Source organism: Vanderwaltozyma polyspora, genomic scaffold (assembly GCF_000150035.1).
Source record: "Vanderwaltozyma polyspora DSM 70294 KpolScaffold1057 genomic scaffold, whole genome shotgun sequence".
NCBI classification, from domain to species: domain Eukaryota; kingdom Fungi; phylum Ascomycota; class Saccharomycetes; order Saccharomycetales; family Saccharomycetaceae; genus Vanderwaltozyma; species Vanderwaltozyma polyspora.
The window spans coordinates 1-20482 of NW_001834629.1; the positions used below are offsets into that span (position 1 = coordinate 1).

General features: G+C 35.3%; 10 protein-coding genes across 10 annotated transcripts; 8 read left to right on the forward strand and 2 right to left on the reverse strand.

The window, feature by feature from the left end:
* Positions 1-427: 427 nt before the first annotated feature.
* CCE1 (cruciform cutting endonuclease) lies at positions 428-1465 on the forward strand (the record flags this gene model as incomplete). The annotated part of the gene is made up of 1 exon (XM_001643621.1): positions 428-1465. One exon carries the CDS (start codon positions 428-430, stop codon positions 1463-1465), a length of 1038 nt encoding a protein of 345 aa, XP_001643671.1.
* A 465-nt stretch (positions 1466-1930) lies between these two features.
* On the forward strand, positions 1931-3133 carry Kpol_1057p2 (uncharacterized protein; the record flags this gene model as incomplete). Its single annotated transcript, XM_001643622.1, has 1 exon — positions 1931-3133. The coding sequence occupies one exon, from the start codon at positions 1931-1933 to the stop codon at positions 3131-3133; it is 1203 nt and encodes a 400-aa protein (XP_001643672.1).
* Positions 3134-3618: 485 nt separating this feature from the next.
* DAL81 (Dal81p) lies at positions 3619-6702 on the forward strand (the record flags this gene model as incomplete). Its single annotated transcript, XM_001643623.1, has 1 exon — positions 3619-6702. The coding sequence occupies one exon, from the start codon at positions 3619-3621 to the stop codon at positions 6700-6702; it is 3084 nt and encodes a 1027-aa protein (XP_001643673.1).
* Positions 6703-7388: 686 nt separating this feature from the next.
* Positions 7389-12491, forward strand: URB1 (Urb1p; the record flags this gene model as incomplete). Its single annotated transcript, XM_001643624.1, has 1 exon — positions 7389-12491. One exon carries the CDS (start codon positions 7389-7391, stop codon positions 12489-12491), a length of 5103 nt encoding a protein of 1700 aa, XP_001643674.1.
* Positions 12492-12995: 504 nt separating this feature from the next.
* ATP7 (F1F0 ATP synthase subunit d) lies at positions 12996-13520 on the forward strand (the record flags this gene model as incomplete). Its single annotated transcript, XM_001643625.1, has 1 exon — positions 12996-13520. The coding sequence occupies one exon, from the start codon at positions 12996-12998 to the stop codon at positions 13518-13520; it is 525 nt and encodes a 174-aa protein (XP_001643675.1).
* Positions 13521-13883: 363 nt separating this feature from the next.
* On the forward strand, positions 13884-15923 carry HCS1 (ATP-dependent 5'-3' DNA helicase HCS1; the record flags this gene model as incomplete). The annotated part of the gene is made up of 1 exon (XM_001643626.1): positions 13884-15923. One exon carries the CDS (start codon positions 13884-13886, stop codon positions 15921-15923), a length of 2040 nt encoding a protein of 679 aa, XP_001643676.1.
* A 110-nt stretch (positions 15924-16033) lies between these two features.
* Positions 16034-17017, reverse strand: SWD2 (WD-repeat containing protein SWD2; the record flags this gene model as incomplete). Its single annotated transcript, XM_001643627.1, has 1 exon — positions 16034-17017. The coding sequence occupies one exon, from the start codon at positions 17015-17017 to the stop codon at positions 16034-16036; it is 984 nt and encodes a 327-aa protein (XP_001643677.1).
* A 359-nt stretch (positions 17018-17376) lies between these two features.
* MCO12 (Mco12p) lies at positions 17377-17634 on the forward strand (the record flags this gene model as incomplete). Its single annotated transcript, XM_001643628.1, has 1 exon — positions 17377-17634. One exon carries the CDS (start codon positions 17377-17379, stop codon positions 17632-17634), a length of 258 nt encoding a protein of 85 aa, XP_001643678.1.
* A 280-nt stretch (positions 17635-17914) lies between these two features.
* On the forward strand, positions 17915-18973 carry MND2 (Mnd2p; the record flags this gene model as incomplete). Its single annotated transcript, XM_001643629.1, has 1 exon — positions 17915-18973. The coding sequence occupies one exon, from the start codon at positions 17915-17917 to the stop codon at positions 18971-18973; it is 1059 nt and encodes a 352-aa protein (XP_001643679.1).
* A 130-nt stretch (positions 18974-19103) lies between these two features.
* YVH1 (tyrosine protein phosphatase YVH1) lies at positions 19104-20174 on the reverse strand (the record flags this gene model as incomplete). The annotated part of the gene is made up of 1 exon (XM_001643630.1): positions 19104-20174. One exon carries the CDS (start codon positions 20172-20174, stop codon positions 19104-19106), a length of 1071 nt encoding a protein of 356 aa, XP_001643680.1.
* Positions 20175-20482: the final 308 nt, after the last annotated feature.

A 20482-nucleotide genomic window follows, 5' to 3' on the forward strand; every position in this document is an offset into this window, starting at 1 on the left:
AGTGTATACAAATGGCATATTTTTCTATGGTTTATATGCATTTGTATATATATATTTATATATTTCCAGACTTCATGTTACACTTTTCTTACATCTTGTATGTTAGATCTCACATAGACGGATGACCTACGAAGGTCTGGTTTCCAGCCTTAGAAACAAATTCAGTGAAGCTCATTCATTTCCAGGTGAATGGGTTCTTATAAGATGTGTGGTTCGACTTGTGAATCATAAAATATGACACTTTTCTTGTATGTCAAATTTTTGCATGTTTATATCTCTCACCACTTACCTCTTCGTTGCTAGCGCCGTATCATTACTACCATTATATCCTTTTTAAGCATCGAGCAGCATGATTTAAGCTCATCGACTAGCAAGTGATAGACCTGAATGACTTATAAGTGGAAAGGTATGGGACACTACTGACCAGATGGGCAGTCATAAAGGTATACTGGATGCATTGGATGCGCTATGCAAGAGAAGCAATTCCAGAACCCTACGGCAATTGGGTTTGGGGATTGGTGCTAGCACAGGTTCCACAAAAAATGAGATGCGTATCAGATTGATCAATCAAGCTCGTACTTTAGACATATTACGATCAAGGAGATTGGATGAAGGCTCACTATCTATCATGGGAATTGATGCAGGTGTATCTAATTTTTCATTGGCAAAATTTTGCTGGCCTACAGATAGTCGATTACCAAGTTTGACTGGCTGGGACAAGTTTCAACTAGAGCAAAAGTTCTTGAGCGATAAAGAACCGGCTGTGTTGAGCCTACACCCACATGAGATAACCACGGTATGTGGCCAGCTGGTGCAAACTTTGGATCAAGAGTTTGGAATACCGAATCTGTACGCAATCGAAAGACAACGTGCAAGAACTATGTCTTCAAAAAGTGTGCTGGAACCTGTACTCAAGTCGAACATTCTAGAACATGTACTCTTTGCTACACTTTTCAACAGAAGACAGTATTCAGCTACATTACCAAGGATGGAGTACAATGTGGAATCCTCGGATCCGGGAAGGATGACTTCGTATTGGATGGAGCTGCCTTCAATGCAAGGGATCAAGGCTGAATTCCAAGATAACCTGAAACTGGAACAAACAAAATTGTCAGGGAAAAACTCCAAGTTACTAAGAATCAACATTGTCAAACGAATCATCGATGCTGCAGTTTTCAACAAAGATGTTCCTGAACGTCTTATTGATCTAGAACCCAAGCTGCGCAATCGTCTCTTGGACCGTATTACCACGGATACAAACGACTACAAACTGTTTGACGTTCTCCAACTGTCGCCAGAGCAAGCTGGAGCTAAGAAAGATGATGATCTAGCAGACTCTTTCCTCCACGGCCTAGCCTGGGTCCAATGGTTGAGAACATATAACGATCTATATGCGCTAGCAATCAAAGATCTCGACAGTATCAACCTCGATGATCTCCGAATTTCTACTAATGACCAAGATTAATAACAAGAAACCCTCTCATGTATACCCATTTGATCCCATCCTTCAGGTACACCTGATACCACAACTAGGCATCTGAATAAAATCATCACTGCAACCACCTGACCGGAACTACTAAATCAGATATAACCAATATGGACAGAAATGAACTAATCAATCCATTAACTATCAAGCCCATAATGAACCCAACCCAATTACAATCAATACTACTTATATAAATATAGATATAGATATAGATATAGACATATGTACAACTTCAGGGTCCAACCTCATCTCTTATAGAATCTGGGCCTTAAGTGTGTCTATGTCCCGTATCATTATGAAATTCGCAAGACGTGTCAAAAGTGAAAAATTACCAGATACATAAGAAGATGAAATATAAAAGGGTCCCATATTGTTTAATTCATTTAAGTTTTATGATTGTAGAGAGTGGTTTAGAAGTAGGCTAACGACGTTATAAGCTTAGCCATGAGACTGCTTCAGTTATTCGTTTTGAGTTTCCTTTATTTCAGTAATGCTGTTTATGGGTACTTAGATATTGGGTTTGCCCAACGTCACATGGATAAAGATGGTGTTGTTATGGTTAAGAAGAATAATTATAGGGATTTTGCCAATGGTATTGATGGCTACTATGGATTGGTGATGTTTACTGTTGGTAATACGGATAACAGAGGTGGTACTTGTGAGATTTGTGAATTTTTCACTGAAACTTTGCGTAATGTTGCTAAATCTTTAAAAGAGAAAGTTCCAGATGCCAAGATTATTACTTATGTAGTTGATATTGAGGAAAATTTTCAAGTTGTTGAGGATTTGAAGTTGACATTTGTTCCTCATGTTTATTTGTTTGAGCCACCTGTGAATAAGGCATTCGATTGGAGGTCTGCACCATATGTTGCGTATGAGTTGAGCATCGAAGAATCCAGAAATGAAATTGCCTTCGTTGACTTTTTGAGTGCAAACACCGATTTGGAATTATCTCCTGTTAGAAATAATGTCATTAGTGTCTCTATGTCCATTGATGAACAACGTTCGATTGCTGTTCCTGTAACTAAAAGTGAAGACGTTGCCAAGAAGCAAGCTGCTGCTGTTAAGGCTAGCGACAAACCAGCTAAGAAGCAAGCTGCTGCCAAGAAACAAGACTCTGCTGAGAAGAAACAAGCTGCTGCTGAGAAGAAACAAGCTACTGCTGCCAAGAAGGATACTACCTCCAGCAAAGCCAAGAAGGCCAAGAAATCCAAGGCTCCAAAAAAGAAGTCAGTTTCTAAATTTTCAACTGAAAAGGTTGGTGAACCAAGTGTTGGTGAACCAGTTCAACCTTCTGTCAAGCCTGTTGAAAAAAGGGAAACCCTGCAACAACAACAACAACAACAACAACAACAACAATACCAACAGGCTCCACCTCAATACGAACAAGCTCCACCTCAAGAATATCAACAGGCTCCACCTCAATACCAACAACAACCTCCACAAGATCCTGGTGTTCAGTATCGTCAAGTAGCTGATGAAAACGGTAACTCTGGTGGTGTTCAAGTTAGCTTCACAAACCAAGTCTTCAAACCAATGACCTGGTCAGAATTATTATGGGAAGTTGCTGAATACTTGAAAACAATCGGTGTTGCTATTGCAGTATTCTTCGTTTTTGACAAGTTTTTACTTGTCTTGGGCAATTGATTTGACCAACTAAGATTCTATTTAACCTCTTGATTATATAACTTTAAATACATAATTCTGTTTACTATAATCACATTATGTACATCAATTTATCTCCTAGTTCCTACAGTTACGAATCAAACATCTGAAAATTTTCAGGGTATACAAGATTGCCCACTTGATATGTCAATTGAAGTCATAGTATTGTTTAAGTCCTATCATCAATCAAATATTCCTTCGTTTTGATCATTATTCAATCGTTAATCATCTTAAAGTAACCTTTTTATTGTTAAGAACTAGGTCATGTGATCTGTAAAAGAAGTCATGGTTTGACTTGTCGCGATATACGAATACATATAACGGTCTTTAGCCCATTATCTCAATATAATTAAAGCTTTAAGAAACCACACTTATAGAACCAATTATGATTTAAAACAAAGGGGCCAGAATAGTCATCGAAAGGATTTAGAAGTCTGTAATAGTGGGATTATCCAGTGTTGAAGGATATGAGTACTACCTCGAGTCATTCTCCTTCGTGGAATGCCACGAGTAGTGGTGCTTTAGCGGGTGGCAGCCCAGCAATCAAACATAATGAACAAGCCGCTAATGAACAACAGAGTACTTCAAAAGCTTTAAAAGGCCAATATATCCATGGAGAATCTGAAACTGTAGGATTTGATATGGGCAATGCAGGATTAGCAAGTCAGAACGTTGTTGATGCCAAGGAAATTGAGAGATTTAAAAATATGCTGCATAAGTTAGAAAAGTTTCAAAATGACAACAGTAATGGGGAAACCTTGATCTCTGATAGTGAAGAAATTTCCTTTGATAAGCACAGTTTGGAAAAATTGTTAGACCATTACCAAAATTTGGTTCAGAGAGTAGGTGGTGAAAGAATGTCAGCGGAGACTAGTGAAATACTCGATCAATTGTCAAATTTAAAGGATTCTAATAGAATGAGAAAGTTGGCTATAATGGCTGATCCCTGTTTAAATTGTAGAGATGCAAAGAAGAAGTGTACTATGATGCCAGGATCACAGAACTGTGTAAGATGTGAAACTAAGAGTTTGGATTGTCGAATGGTGGATAACTTAAACGATAAGAAGCGTAGAGAAAGTTTTGGTACAGACTCTTATCTGTCTAAAAAGCAGAGATTACCTGAAAACTCAGAGAATATACAAATTTCTCATTCCTATCCTGGTCACTTGAATAATGTTAGGTCAGAACAGAACTATCCAAATACATTTACAAGAGCTCAAGAAAATTCTAGCACCGTTGTAGATTCATCACAAAGGAGTAGTAATTCAAATTTGCATCGTTACGTACAATCAAACCCAGCTTCTCAGATTCAATTCCCAGCAGATGAGTTCAGTCAACAACAAAAGAAGACTATCAGGTATCCTCGTTCTTCATTTTTTGTGGGGCCAACTTCATCGTATGATATAAGCCTTATGAACAGTATCAAGTTTGATAGAATCAATCAAGTTCAATTATCGGATTCATTAATTCTGCGTAAAGTTTCAGATGATGTCCAATTTTTACTTAAAGAAGACAACAATCCAATTACTCAATTGAAGCAAGAGCAATATGTCGACCTTGTGGAAAAATTAGTTTATCCAAATGGGAAGGTATTAGTTGAAATTTTTTTTAAATTTGTCCATCCATATTTCCCAATTTTACATGAATCAGTCTTTATAGAGAAGTATTCAAGATCATATAGTGAAATCACTGCACCATTGTTAGCCTCGATTTATTCCTTGGCGTTACAATGGTGGGATTTCCACCCAAGCTTAATTGGGTTTCAAAAACCAGATATTCAAAATCAGTTAAATACAATCGCTTATAAGTCTTTTTATGAATTAATAGAAAGACCAAAATTAGGGATTGTACAAGCTGGTTTGTTGATACTACAGGCAAGAAGTGAAAATACCAGTAATTGGACCCTTTGTTCCTCTGTAGTTGCAGTGGCTGAAGAACTGGGTCTAGGGGTTGACTGTCAGAAATGGCAATTGCCACAATGGGAAAAGCATTTGCGTCAACGTATTTCATGGGCAGTGTGGTCATTTGATAAATGGATAGCATTGGTTGAAGGAAGGCAGTCTCATTTGATCTTAGGCAGAAATTGGATGGTTAGGCCACTGAGGGATACCGATCTTCCAGCTTCGTCGCCTATTATAAACCAGAGTTTAACCTTGAATGAAAGAAGCGGAAATACCATGATGAACAATTTAAATCTATTTGATATGGTCCCCACAAATGAGGATTTTGTTCAAGGTACCATGATGTTTAAGTATAGAATATCTCTAAGTATAATATTGAGTGAGATTATGAGTACTTTTTACAGCGAACATTCAAAACAAATAGTAAATATAGAAGATGTTTTAAACCTAGCCAAACCGTTGCAATTAAAATTAAAAGAGTGGTATCGTTCGTTGCCTTCATTTTTATTAATGACAAATTTTAAAGAAAGAAAATTCAATGCTAATGCGTCTTTGATTTTGGCATATTTTGCAACTGAACTTACTTTACATAGGAAAATCATCTCAGTGTTAAAGACAGACTCGCCTGACGAGATATCTTTTGTATGCCGTACTGCAGCAAAAGCAAGATTGGTTGCAGCGATTGAGTTTGTTCATGATTTGAAACCAGAACACATTAATGCTTTCTGGTATGCATCATCAACAGGAAATTTGATGCTGGTTGCCACATTTGCCTCGATATTACATTTATCTTCGACCACAGTTGAAGAGGCGCAATTGTTTAAAGATTATTTGAGAAACTATATTTGGATCTTAAGAGTGAATTCAAAGTCTTTCGACAAAGAAAAATTTGCATTAACACGTCTTCATATGTTACTTAGTCAAATACCTGATCTTCTCACTGATAGAATACATCACTCAAATACACCACAACAACGTCAAACAAATACCTCTCATTACAATGCATCTGGTTCGAATTCTAATCCTGTACAAAACTCGAACCTAACCCCTTCACAAATAAATGAGTTAAAGAATATACCAATAGACCTTCTACAAAAATTGATTAATATATCAAATAGCACTAACACCCATTCTGCATCCGCCATGTTATCTTCCGATGTCAAAACGAATGAACTATCGAAAGTATCTTCTAGAACTAGTAATATTAGCAAAACCGTTAATGATAATAGTCAAACAAGAAGTGCGATTGAAATAGAAACTCAAAGAACCAAGGTAATCAGCAGTGATAGTAGCGATATTGATACACCAGTAACTAAAATTCCAATCTACCACTCGGAGAAGACATCTAGATCTGCTGTGCAATCACTTTCTCCTGCTCGAGACAGTGGTTTGATCCAGGACGAAGTGTCAGAGAAGAGTGATAAAGTGATTGCTGAAAATGATGAAATAGAAAAGAAACAGAGCACCCCCCATACATCTATTGTAAGCAGTGATGAGAACGAGGTCAATAATCAAGAAAGGAACCCTAAAGCTGAGTCCGAATCTCCTAAGATAATAGAGTCGACAGATAAAATAGAAGAATCAAAAGAAGAATCACAAGAAAGTGATGCAGCTAGTACGCTAGAAGGTAAAGAACCGAAAGACACTTAAAACATCAATTTAAATTCCACCCCATGACATGCAAAGGGTTTTTTAATATTCCTTTTAGTCTTGTCACACCATCATTGTAACAATATAGAAAAAAAAGAAATCTAATAGTAATATTAACTGTAATAATATATAATCAATAGTCAAAGTATATAGAACCAATAGCAATTGATACTCGACATCGACATTTCTAATGCTGCATTTTGGTCGGCTTCAAGTTCAAGTCTTAGATCTGGCTGGAGACCACGACAAATAATGTATGGAGAAAGAATAGAGAAACTTTCTTTTTGTTGCAACCATCGAGAAGACTCGAGTCTCTCACTTGGTAATAATAAGAGAGTGTTGGTATTCGATCATTGCATGAAGACAGTATTATTCTATTGTAATTGTCAATGCTTAGCTAGATCATTAAACATTACCCTCACTTAATTATATATACTAATCTGATCACATGACATACAATCGATTATAATCACGTTTTACGTTGGGTAATAAGAATTTTCACGAGGTTATGGTTAAAAGTAATAGCATCTCATCTCATCTCATCGCATCTCATCGCATCTCATCTCATTAAAAGTTGATCTATAAGAAGTCAAAGCTATCTAATTGCATTAATATAACTTCATTGTATTAAATTTCAGCTACCAATACAATTCCAAAAGCCATTGAAAAAGTCCCCTCATTGCAGGATGAGCAACCAAGGATCTAATGGGTTTCAGAACTCATCTAAAAGCAAGAAAGATAAGTATGCTCAAGGACAAGATGTTGATAATGGTGTGCTGATTAAATTAGAAAGTATTGTATCTCAGTTGGAGGCAGATGGAGATTCTAAAAACTTTCAACCATTAGTGGAATTTTCTCAGAAGGGTTTTATGTCCCAAGCTGTCCAAGGTTGGTCTTACTATGCCCAAGTTAATAACCATGCAAAATTTTCTCAAAGCACTAGAACATTAGCTAAGGTACTTCAACTATTAAGTAGTGACGCTAACGTTTGTGAATACGGTAGCGTAGTTATTAGGTCCATCTTAACCAATTATTCAAAAGTTTTGTACAGAGGTTTGAATAATTTAAGAGCGTCACTGACAAATCCTATGCTGTTTTTGATGAAAGAAATGGTAACCTTCAACTCCAATCAACATTTAGAGGAATTTATAGCATACTTCGATTTTTCATTACCTGTAATTCCAAAAATTTTAACTCCAAGTAAGGCTGAATTGGAAGCTACTTCTGATGCTCCAAGAGGAAAATTCCACTCTATGAGAAGGACATTCATTGATTTATGGTTGATTCTTATTTCTGGGTGTCCATCTTTATTAAGAAAAGACTTATTAATTGATAATTTTAAGATTATGGGAGCTTGGTTCAAGTACATGGACAAGATTGATGATGTAGAAATTATGGGACGCACATTGGATGTATTCATAAGTTATATCTTGGAAGAAAAATCATTCAAAAGGATGACAAAGACAAAAGTGTTGAATGAATTGGCTTTAGATAAGATACAATCTTTTTTCTACTCGCAGGATAAGGATCTTGTTAAAAAGACAAATAGATTTTTCATACTTTATGCCTGTAATCCCGAAACGTCTGTCGCATTTCATGATAATTCTGTATGGTTTGCAGAGTCGCCATTTGGTAGTAAAGTAGATGGTGTTGAAATCACAGTGTATCAAAAGAAATTCAAAATATTTAACAAATTGTTGTTCAACATATTAAAGAACTTCAAGCCATGGGAAGACGATTTACAATGTTCAACAGTAATAAGAATTTTGGAAAGTGTACCAGAATTAATTCCACCATATTGTACTATGTTGGCAGGCCAGAGTAATCATGATCCAAGAATGACATCTTATTGGTTTGGTACCACATTATTACTATGTAGAATAATAAATTTGAAAATCCCGAGTTTTATGGAAAATATTCAAACAGATTCACTGCCATCTGTTTCATTAGTAATTGAAAATATTATCCCATCGTTGATAACTAAAGGTTCGTTGACAAAGGCTTTCCAACATGAATCACCGCTAATAAGACAAATGGCTTGTCAAATGTTAATATTTTCCTTTAAGAAATTTGAAAAAGTGTTAGATCTATATAATGTGAAAGGATGGCAATCCGGCAGAGTAGGTATTACCAATGCTTTCCATTCATCTATCCCTGAGCTTTCAGTTATTGTAACTGCATTAAATCAGGTTTACACTAATAATAAAGAAAACAGAGTCCTATCACTATCCCTTACAGAAATTCTAAAACATTATAGCACACAATTTTCAAATTTCTTTAGTATTAACCTGCCATCAACGAATATTTACACCGACCTAATGAAGAGTGATACTCTTGATGGTATGGATTTAGCTATTTTAGATGGTTTTTTACAATTCCAAGAATATAACGGTATGCAAGCAAAATGGTGGAATTCCTCATCAACTTCAAATTCTTTATTCACTTCCTTATTAAGACTAGCATCTTCTAATAACTTCAGTAGTGCAGTTTCAGTCAAGATCTCTAAATTGTTAGATGGCTTACTTTATGGTACAATTATTTTCAATAAGCATTTCGCATCATCAATGACTGCATTAATAAATAGTTTGCAAATGGTTTCAGTGGATGCCGAATTATGGAATAGTAACGTTATATGGAAACTGTTGGATGAAACGATTTCAAGATGTATTCGCACACCATATAAATACGTTGATCAGTCAGCAAATTACGATAATATTTCGCCATTTATCATTACATTGATGGAACAATGGAAGTTTATACAAGAAAATGATATGACTGAAAATACGATGAAATGGTTATGTGTCTTCTTAAGATACATGATATTTTTAGGTGAATCTGAAAAGGGTATAAACTCTATATTTAATGAAAATACAAGTGAAAAGATGAAAACTTTCACTAAAATTTACTTAAATTTTGATAACTACAATGAAACCATAAAAATAATAAATGAAGAAAAATATTTATTATCAAAAAGAATTGAATCTTCATTTGCTGACTTTATTATGATTGTTCCATTTCAAAAGATGTCTAAGTTTACTCGTTTGCCAACTAGTAACTTCGATATACTTGCATTGGTCTATAGAATTAATCTATTGATTAAAGAAGACGCAATTAAATTTGACAATAACTTTAAAGTAACAATTGAAAATTTGGTAGAAAAGCTACTAAATTATTGTAGTTCAAGCTCTGACTTGAATTTATCGAATATCGAATTTTTAGATTTCCTATTTTCAATTGTGGATGACAACTTATCAAATACTCAGTCAAAAGAAAAATTCATATTCTTTGCAACATATTTCCTGAAATATGTTTTAAAACTGATTCCAGCTACTACGTCATTGGAAGAATTCGGTTTTAACCTGCTACAAATTGTTCGTAAAAACATTGAAGATGACATTGAAGGTCGTGACGTTCTATTTTGTACTTTGTTCATGTATATTGACGAAAGTTCTATAATGGCGTTGCTAGAAGAAAACTTCACATTTACAGAAGATTCTCTAGCTGTCGTGTTGCAAAGGTTACTATCTATAGAATGTTCAAGAATTCCGTTTAAGAACTTCATCGAGGTAGTTAAAAAGGGTATTTCAAATATGAGAACTTTATTGGCAAAGTTTATCGAGTTAGAAAAAGTGGACAATTTTGACTCTCTTGAATTCCTGATGAGTATCATTTCTAGTGATGATAACGTTTTATTGTTAAAGGCTTATGTTTCATCAAAGGATTTTGAAATTGATCCTTTAATCTCAGTCTTAGATCAAATCAAGAAAATGCCAAAATTATCTGTAACCATGGCGGTCGCAACCTCAAAAACTGAAAGTCCCTTATTGAAAGATTTCTCTAACGAATTAATTCAACAAATTTCAAGCAATTTCTGTAATGACAATGATTATCCTAAGGAAGATGCATTGAAACTACTTGTGCAAAACTTTGAGGAACTTTCTGAAGAAAATTCTGTTAAAATTGAGAAGTATTTGATATCTTCATCTACGCATAAATACAGCTCTTCAGTGATAAAATATATTAGTCTAAGATCCAATTTCAATGATGAAGAGGTTGAAAAATGGATGAATAAGTTAGTATTGTATATTACCAAGAATTTGTCTGAAAAAGAAGAATTATCAAGTAAACTTATTGAGACTATTGAAGAGTTCAAAGCAATTGTTGAAGAAATTCCAGTTTGGGAAAAGATTAATACAAGTATTTTGAATACTCAACTAGAAGCTGTGTTAAGTACTAAATGGATTACTTCCAAAGTAATTTTGGAATATATCATGTTACTTTTATTTTCTGGTGGTGCAAAGATTAAAGAGAATCAAAAATTCTTACAATTAGCATTGAATAATGAGTACAATCTTTTATTGAATCCAATGAATGATACATATGAAGCATATTTAACCGCTTCTTTGATATATACCCTTTATTCTTCAAACGAGTCTGCTAATAGTAATACTTTCATTCAAGAAAAACTTCTAGAATTCTATGGAGGGTCTGTCTCATTAAAGGACAGAACCTTATTAAAAATCATAGAAAAGATTGAAGCAAATACATCCACTTCTTGGACCAATTACATATATACCTGGGATTATCTGGAAGAATATGATACTGGATCTATTGAGATGATCGGTGAAGTTAAGCTGATTACTAAAAAGAGAGAGGGTTTTGTCGTTACGTTGAGGAAAGATATGCTAAGAAAAACTATCGAGAATTATGTTTTGGAAAAGCCAAATATTCCTGAAGTTATTGGTAGTTCCACTTCTAATTTATGGAAAAACTTCAAAAATACATATGAGTCCTCAAAAAGATTTGGAAACTGTGCCTCCATTTACGATCCATTGTTCATTTTACTTCTAATTCCGCATAATGGGGAATTGGTTCAACAAGTCAAAGTAGATGATAATATTAGTTATAAATTCCAAGTCAAGAGAATGCTTTCCTCACTATTATTTCAATTATGTATTTGCTCACTATCTGAAGAAGGTATTGTTGGTAATATTGCATTAAATTTGATTACTGAAATGATGCACAGTTTGGAAGATAACGCACAATTCAAAGAATCATTGGCGTTTAAAGTTCTCCTAAAGAGAATTGTATTTACACTGATGGCAAGCAAACAAAATGATTCAGAAAACTTCCATACTCCTCCACCAGTGGTTTGGTTTGCCATTTCGCGTATTTGTGATATTTTGTCTCAGCCAACCTCTCTGCTTTACGAAAGGGCATACCGTTGGGCACTAAATGGACATATAATTCGTTCGAATGAAATCCCATTGCTAAGAGAAATCATACAACCACAATCAGACAGTGTTGTTTACGACAATTACTACAAACAGTTTACTTGGATTTTAGAAACATTAGATCAAGGTATCAAAATTGAAAGAGATATTCACCTGTTGAAATCCAAAGGCATTTTTGAGTGGATCTTCAACATCTCTTCTTCTCCATACTCTAACGGAAGACTACGTTCGTTGATCAACTCGATAATATACAAAGTTCAAAGAATTGACAGTGGTGGTTCTACATTGTTAACAAGATATGGTGCATTATCCAAATTGGAAATCAATGGACTTGACCTCTCTGAAAAGGTTGGCGAAGCCAAAAAAGTTCTTGAGAAGAACGAAAAGAATCGTAATAACTTGAGGTCTCTGCTTCAGCTACAAGAACAAGAACTGAATAACAAGGAATTGTTAGAAGGGTTCATTGAAATCGTCGGATCTCAAAAGAGACTGGCAGATTGGACTGCAGATGATGACACCAATATCGCCAAAAGACTACGTACCCAAAATTTATAGACATGTTCAAACAAAATTTAGTACATAAAAAAAGATAGATAGAAATCTATATATTTAACAAAGCATTGATATAATTATTATTTTAAACCATATTCGACATACAGTTCTGGTATTCCATGTTGACATTTCGTCAATTGTTAGTTCAAAATTGGCAAAAAGCATGATTGTACACTCATTTCAAACCAAGAAAAGTAGAGATATCCAATTGTACACTATATGTAGACTTGATCCGTCGATCTTGAAACCAATGGCTAGTATCAACCATCTTATAGGTGATCAAAACCTTACCAGTTCATCCTTATATATCTGAAAATATACAGTTACCCTCCTTTTCAACTATCTTGGAGCGCTCTCATTGGTCAGCTGATTTTTCAGCCTGTAAAAAATCAGATTTCCCCCCAAGCCATTTGGAAATAATAGTTACTATAAGAGCACCATAAGATTCAAGAATAAAAGGATCTTGATTGAAGAAGAAGAGGGACAACGACGATTAGAATAGGAACAATGTCATTAGCTAAAGCAGCATCAGGTAAATTAGACTGGGCCAAAGTTATTTCTAGTTTGAAATTGACTGGTAAGACCGCAACTCAATTATCTTCATTTAAGAAGAGAAATGATGAAGCTAGAAGAAAGTTATTTGAATTAGAATCCCAATCCACAGTTGTTGATTTCGAACATTACCGTGGTACTTTGAAGAACACAGCTATAGTGGATAAGATTGAGACATTTTACAAGTCTTACAAGCCAGTTACCATCGATGCTTCCAAGCAATTATCAACAATTCAAGCTTTTGAAACTGAAGCTATTGCTAACGCTAAGGAGACTGAGCAATTAGTTGCTAGAGAGTTGGCTGATTTGCAAGCTACTTTGAAGAACATTGAGTCAGCTAGACCATTCGATGAATTGACCGTCGATGAGGTTGCTGCCTCAAGACCAGACATTGATGCTAAGGTCAATGAAATGGTTAAGAAGGGTAAATGGGAAGTTCCTGGTTACAAAGAAAAGTTTGGCGATTTGAACGTTATGTAAGAGAACTTATCGTTTCTCAGAGCCTCTATCCAATTTTATATTCATTTTAACAAGACAAGAAAAAAGGATTCTTATACATTCATGAAACAATTTTCTATTTAATCAATTAGAAAATATTTTCTAGAATACTCTATCATAATGCAGATTTAAATATTCAAACAACTAACTTTCCCAAAACATATTATCATCGATTGCAATGTATATAATAATATAGCGTTTATTCTAGACATACTTTTTAATTATTATAATTTTGAGAATTTATTACTATCTTTTTAAATACTTAAAAGTAATCAATTTTAAATAACTTGCACGAACAGCAGATGTTAATGTTCAGAAACGAATCACCATACACTCACACTAATCATGAACATCGAATTGGCTGATAAATTCCTCTCAAGCATTGCCCATGAGAGAGATCAAGACATTGAAGCTACCTCTCAATTGCTGAAGCTGTTGCCATTACCAAAATTAGTGAAAGCTGGTCAAGCAATCAATAACCTGTATTTAGAGAACATCAGAACAGGTCTAGCTGGCAAGATATATCTAGAATTAGGGCCCTATCAGGCTGTGGATGATGAGATATCCAAGGGAAGTATAAAGGTTGGTGATGTTGTAGCAGTGAAACCATCAGCAACCAGTAAGGGGAAGTCCAAGGCCAAGACCAAGTCCAGTAAAGCTGAGGAAAATGGTGATTCTGATAGAGGTGCAGATGATTTGGAGATTACAGGTGTTGTCTTTAAGATCACTGACAAGCAATGCTCCATAACCATTGATGAAGCTCAAGAGCAAGATGCCATGAAACTTTATTCTTACAGCAAGTTGTATCTACTGAAAACCGTTAACACAATAACATATAAAAGGATGGAATCAACAATGAGGAAATTAAAGGAATTTGAAGGACTCCCAGATAATAGGATAATAGAGTATCTGCTGAATGCTAGGCAGTTTATCAGACAGGAGCCTTCAAATAAAATCACTTTCCATAACGATCAATTAAATGAGTCCCAGAAGGATGCAATCAAATTTGCATTGGCAAATGATATTAGTATAATACATGGTCCTCCTGGTACTGGTAAGACTTATACATTGGTTGAACTAATATTGCAATTGGTCGAGAAAGGTCAGCGTGTTCTGGTCTGTGGGCCATCCAATATATCTGTGGATACTATTTTAGAAAGGCTGGCAAAGGTGCTTCCTGGTAATCTTTTATTACGTATTGGACATCCTGCTCGTCTATTGGAGGCTAACTTATCCCATTCATTGGACATATTGTCTAAAAGTGGTGACTCTGGTGCTATTGTAAGAGATATCTATCGTGATATTGATAAGACCATAGCTAGTATTAAGAAAGTAAGAAAACCAGATGCTCGTCGAGAAGGTTGGAAGGAAGTAAAAGAGCTTCGTAAGGAACTCAGACAACGAGAACGTAAAGTTGTCAATGATCTAATACTTGAAGCCAAAGTTGTAGTTGCAACATTACACGGCTCTAGCTCTAGAGAGTTATGTGGTATATATAACCAAGTCCCAAAACTATTTGACACTTTAATTATTGATGAGGTATCCCAGAGTTTAGAACCTCAATGTTGGATACCATTAATATCTCATTATAAATCAGACTTTACAAAGCTTGTTCTGGCTGGTGACAATAAACAATTACCACCAACGATTAAAACTGAAGATAATGATAAGGTCAAAGTTACTCTTGGAACTACATTATTTGATAGACTTGTCAAGAATTATGGTGACCAATTTAAACTATTATTGAATGTCCAATATCGTATGAATGAGCAGATCATGGAATTCCCATCGAAACAAATGTATGGTGGTAAACTTATTGCCGATGCATCGGTAGCAAATAATGTGTTATCAGACCTACCGGGAGTCGATTCAAATGATGACACATTACCACCACTTATATGGTATGACACTCAGGGTGATGACTTCTTAGAACAAGCAGATAATGAAGACGGCATCGTTTCCTCAAAATTTAATGAAAACGAGGTACTACTTGTGAAGGATCATATCATTAAATTGATTGAGAGCAATGTGCCCCAGGATGCAATTGGTGTCATATCACCATATAGTGCACAAACTTCATTGCTTAAAAGCCTAATACAAGAGCAATATCCTTTGATAGAAATATCTACTGTGGATGGGTTCCAAGGTAGAGAAAAGGAAGTGATTGTTCTATCTCTTGTTAGAAGCAATGATAAAATGGAGGTTGGTTTCTTAAGAGATGATAGAAGACTGAATGTTGCGATATCAAGACCTAAAAAACAATTATGTGTCATTGGGAATATGGAAGTGTTAGAGAGAAGTGGTGTAAAGTTTTTGAAAAATTGGGCAGAATGGTCAAGTGAAAATAGCGACCTTAGATATCCTGATATTAGTGAACTTCTATAAATAAATAGTTGTCTATAGAAATGATAGTAAATTACTACATAAAAATTTTATAACAATAATAATAATATAATTCTGATAATAATTAACAAGCGGTTTAGATTTAAAAGTAATCAATTAGTTCCAAATGCATAGAAGTCGACATTTTCATCTGCAGTAACAAACATAGAATACTTTGGATTGAATGCAATTGTCCTTGGACTAGAATCCGGTACGGCTGATATATAACCTTGAGGTTTTAAAACTTTCCCACTAATAGACTCACCATGATTCCAAATAGCTATTCTACCATCGTAATCTGTAGCCAGTGTGTATTGACCATCTGGTGTAAAACAGGCAGAACCTGAATCCATAAATTCTCTTAAAGGAAATGGTTTTGTTCCTAAAAGCTCGAACAATTGCGAACCATCGAACGCGTCAATGATTAGTTGTTTCCCGCAAGATGATGCTAGAAGGAGGTACTTACCATTATTAGAAAACTCTAGTTTCGTCCATTGGTTGAACTCTGGATTAACTTTTATCACTAAGAATGGTCCATTTTTTAAACTTTTAATATTATACAACCCAATTTCAAAATTTTCGGGATTACCCAATGCAAAAACCAATCCACTTGGATCATATGCAATACAACTAGGAACAATACTAGGCACTATAGCTTGTGCTTTTGAAACTCTTAGATCCCATAACCTAACAGACTCGTCGTAAGAAGCCGATAGGAAAACATCCTCTAGGGGAGACATTTCAATGTCGCTAACCAAAGCACCATGGCCAGTGAAATACCTTATATATTGATTCGTCTCCAGATTCAAATGCCTAATATCAAAACTTTTCATTGTAGAAGAATATATACACTCATTCTGCGCATGTGTGAATTTAGCAGAATGGCAACCGTATTTCTTTGAACCAATAGAATTCAAAAATCTAAACCCAACCGCATCATACAAATGCATCGTATCACTAGCAGAAGAACTCAACAAATACTGGCCATGATCATCAAAATCTATAGACGTCACAGGTGCTATCTCCTTCTCAGCAACTCTAAATGATTTAACTGCTTTATAGCTAAGCAACGTTTCCTTATTTATCTCAGTCGACATCCCGCAAATTACAAACCTTCAAAAGGGAATCAAATAAAACAGATATAAACAACCTTCTCGACACCTTCAAAGCTTTGTCTCGACCTTAGAACCTATCTGAAATCTACAACCTCTTAACCTCTTTTAACCTCTGATGCATAACTGTTAAATATCATGTACTACAAATTTTTCAATATTTACCATTTTAATATGCCCGGAACCAATTCTGATATGAGCTGAGTTATAAGAAACACACTATTAAGAGGTGGTTTAAAGTTGGATGAAAGAGGTTGAACGAGGTACAACCGAGGTTTGAAGAAGGTTGGATTGGGTTTCTGAGGTTTGTTTTAGTCAGAATATTTCGTTATTATAAGTTTCCGATGGGGTTTCAGAGCATTATTCACTATAGCATCGATTTCACATTGGCAGCGATGGTATTAGCAGCAATACGACACAATACAGGTTTGGTGTTTGCTTATGAGGATTATGATGTGGGCAATTACATTCGCAAGTACTTGATGTGGGGTGAGTGGTGTTATGGCCAAGTTGTTGCGTATGTGAAGGGTTCCAAGAGGTTCAGAAAACAGCTACCTCACGATGAGCTCACAGGGCATCCTCGGATACAAGAGATCAATTGATATGTACTTTGGGAAAGGAAGGAGCGGTAAATATGAATACAGCTGGACCTCTCTGTATTAATACTGCTAACCAACGGTGTGTGGCTACGTAATCTAATATATTCTTTCTATATAAACTACTATGTATCTGAATACACGTGATAGTTCGTCTAAGCATCTTCTTAAATATGGACCGGTTTGGATAAAAGAACCTTGATCTATAACAGTTACCATTTGAGGAATAAGAGGTTTGATCTACTAGTTGGGAGGCATTGGTAGTCTGTGAAGGATCGTTGCAGGTATGACTGGTCAGTACATAAGTAATAGGTTGGATTGGAACTCGTTGGGGGAGCTATCTATCTTTCGTGATATAAAGGATGAGCTAGCTAAGGAACAGGATAAGAACAATCGAAATGGGTTAATTAATGGGATGAAAACAGAACGTGGCGGTAGGAAGAGTGGCTCTAGAGTGTGCAAAAGTCGAGATTTGTGTGGTGGGGCTTTGCCTTTGGCTGCTTATAGTGTTTTTGAAGAGACGCCATTTTATTCAAGAAGTTGTAGAGGTCATCGGAATGGGAAGTTCGATGTTTTGTATATGAGAGAGGAACAACTCAAGAGAAATAAGAATGCTATACGGTATCTAGGGTGGAATTATATCAAAGTTATGGGTTTGAACAAGACTATGTGTCAGTTGGAGGAAGAACGAAAACAGCGAATGCAAGAGGTGGATGCGTTTGACGATATAAATAACGCTAGAGCCGTCTCAGTTCATAATACACCTGCACGTCCACACCTTCAAGAGGAGAATGTTGACGAATTTGGTGGTGGTAACAGTTTTCAGGACTTAAACATTATGGCTAATGATGAGCTGTCTGAAGAAGACGAGATATCCTACGATTACGATGCAGAATATGCAAGAGTTGAAGATGATGAAGGTGATTATGAAACAAATGACGGGGAACATCATGGACATCGTATATCTTCAGCTATAGCTAGAGCAACATCTGAAGATAGCAATCAAGTGCAGGAAGAAACGCCAAGCTCTAGAAGCGATCCAAACATTCAATTAAATCAGAATACTGTAAGCCGCAATAACGCTACAAGGGGACTCTCCATACAGCAATTTGTGGAGACATCTTATATTAGGAATCATCCTTATGAATCTGAAGATGAGTATGAGTACACTAATGGCGATGTGGACACTAATGATGATCATGATTTCACAGAAGTGCCTTCTATTACAATATCAGATACTGTTCAAAGTGCTGATGGTCAACGGATAAGCAGTTTAAACAATAACGGAAATAATATGAGCATAGAGCAGTTTGATCGTTCGATTAATTACCAGTTCACTGAGTAGATTGAAACCAACATTTCAAAATAAAATTTAAGATTTCTAAATATTATACAGATACCTAATTATTTTAATTTACATATATTGCATTTTGACGAGGGGGATTAAGTCTATAAAAAGAATACTAAAAATATTCCTAGTTTTTACCTTCAAATTTTATCATATTTGGTAAGGTTTTTCTTGTTAGAGATACATTATCCACTTTGTTGGATTGTAAATGGATAGCTGGGATGACCCACTTACCACAACTACATCTGGAACCCTTCCAGTTGTAACCACCGACCTTGCTGCTACAACCAGGACATAAAAATTTACCTTCTAATTCTTGTTTACCTTGTAATTCTTCTTTCATCCAGTTCAAAGGTTCAACAAAATAATGTGAACAAATGGCTTGGGAATCCTGTATGCCAATAATTCTTCTTGAACCAGCCGCTCTTCTGATAAAATGACCCTCAGAGGACTCCTTACTTGGAGGCTCATGTTTGATAAAAGAAGTTGACATAGCTAAATGTTTTCTGCACATTTTGCATCTCGCTACGGTGACAGATTCCATATCTTCTGGAGACATCTTATCTAAATCTTTTTCTTCATCTTCTCTGAACATGTTGTCATCAGCCAATATATCATTACCAGTAGGATCTAGTTTTACAGAATTAGTTAGCTTCCATTGTTTGTAAATTGGATGGTCTAAAGAGACATACCTACCACCCATTTCTTCAAATAGTTTCAATTGTTCTATGAAATTATCGTTAGGTTGAGCACTGGCTCTCTTTCTCTTAACAGCATGCAATGAAGTCTTCAAATCAAAACCGTATCTGTACATCAAGTATGCAACAGTGAAAGCAACAGATCTAGACATACCAGCTTGACAATGAATATATAAAGCACCTTTCTGAGGCTTCTTTTTGAAATCAACTAGTTCAGGTGAATATTCAGGTTCATCTGGAAACAAACAGTTGTCTATAAAAGTATTAGTTTCATTGAAATATTGTAATATATCAGTATAATCATCATCATCGATAGGAATGTTCTTCAATGTATAGTTTTTTCTAATCAAATACTCTGGGATTACTTGGAACTTGATCACTGATAAAATATGGGTAATGTTGTATTCTGCATGTAAAGGTGTGTGTTTTACAATAGGATCGATACTACCAACATATATACCACCTAGAATCCTAGTTAAGTCTGGTTCGTTGCTTGCCATGGTCTCTTATACCCTCTTTATATGCATTCAACTTTAGAGATGAGATGAGATCAAGGTGATGAGGTATGAAATTTTTCACTTTTTATAACAATCGCTGGAGCATGAGATCACCATAGTAAGCATCAGTGTAAAAGAATCGATGGTCTAAGAGAGTATAGGTTATACAGAACGCCATACCGGCTCGATGTGATGTAGAGCATCTTAGTTTTAATGTTCATTCCAATTCTAACAAGATTTTGAGGATTAAAATAGGATAAATTACTGATTTTTGGCGATTACGTATTTTACTTAGCATAAATAAAAATAAT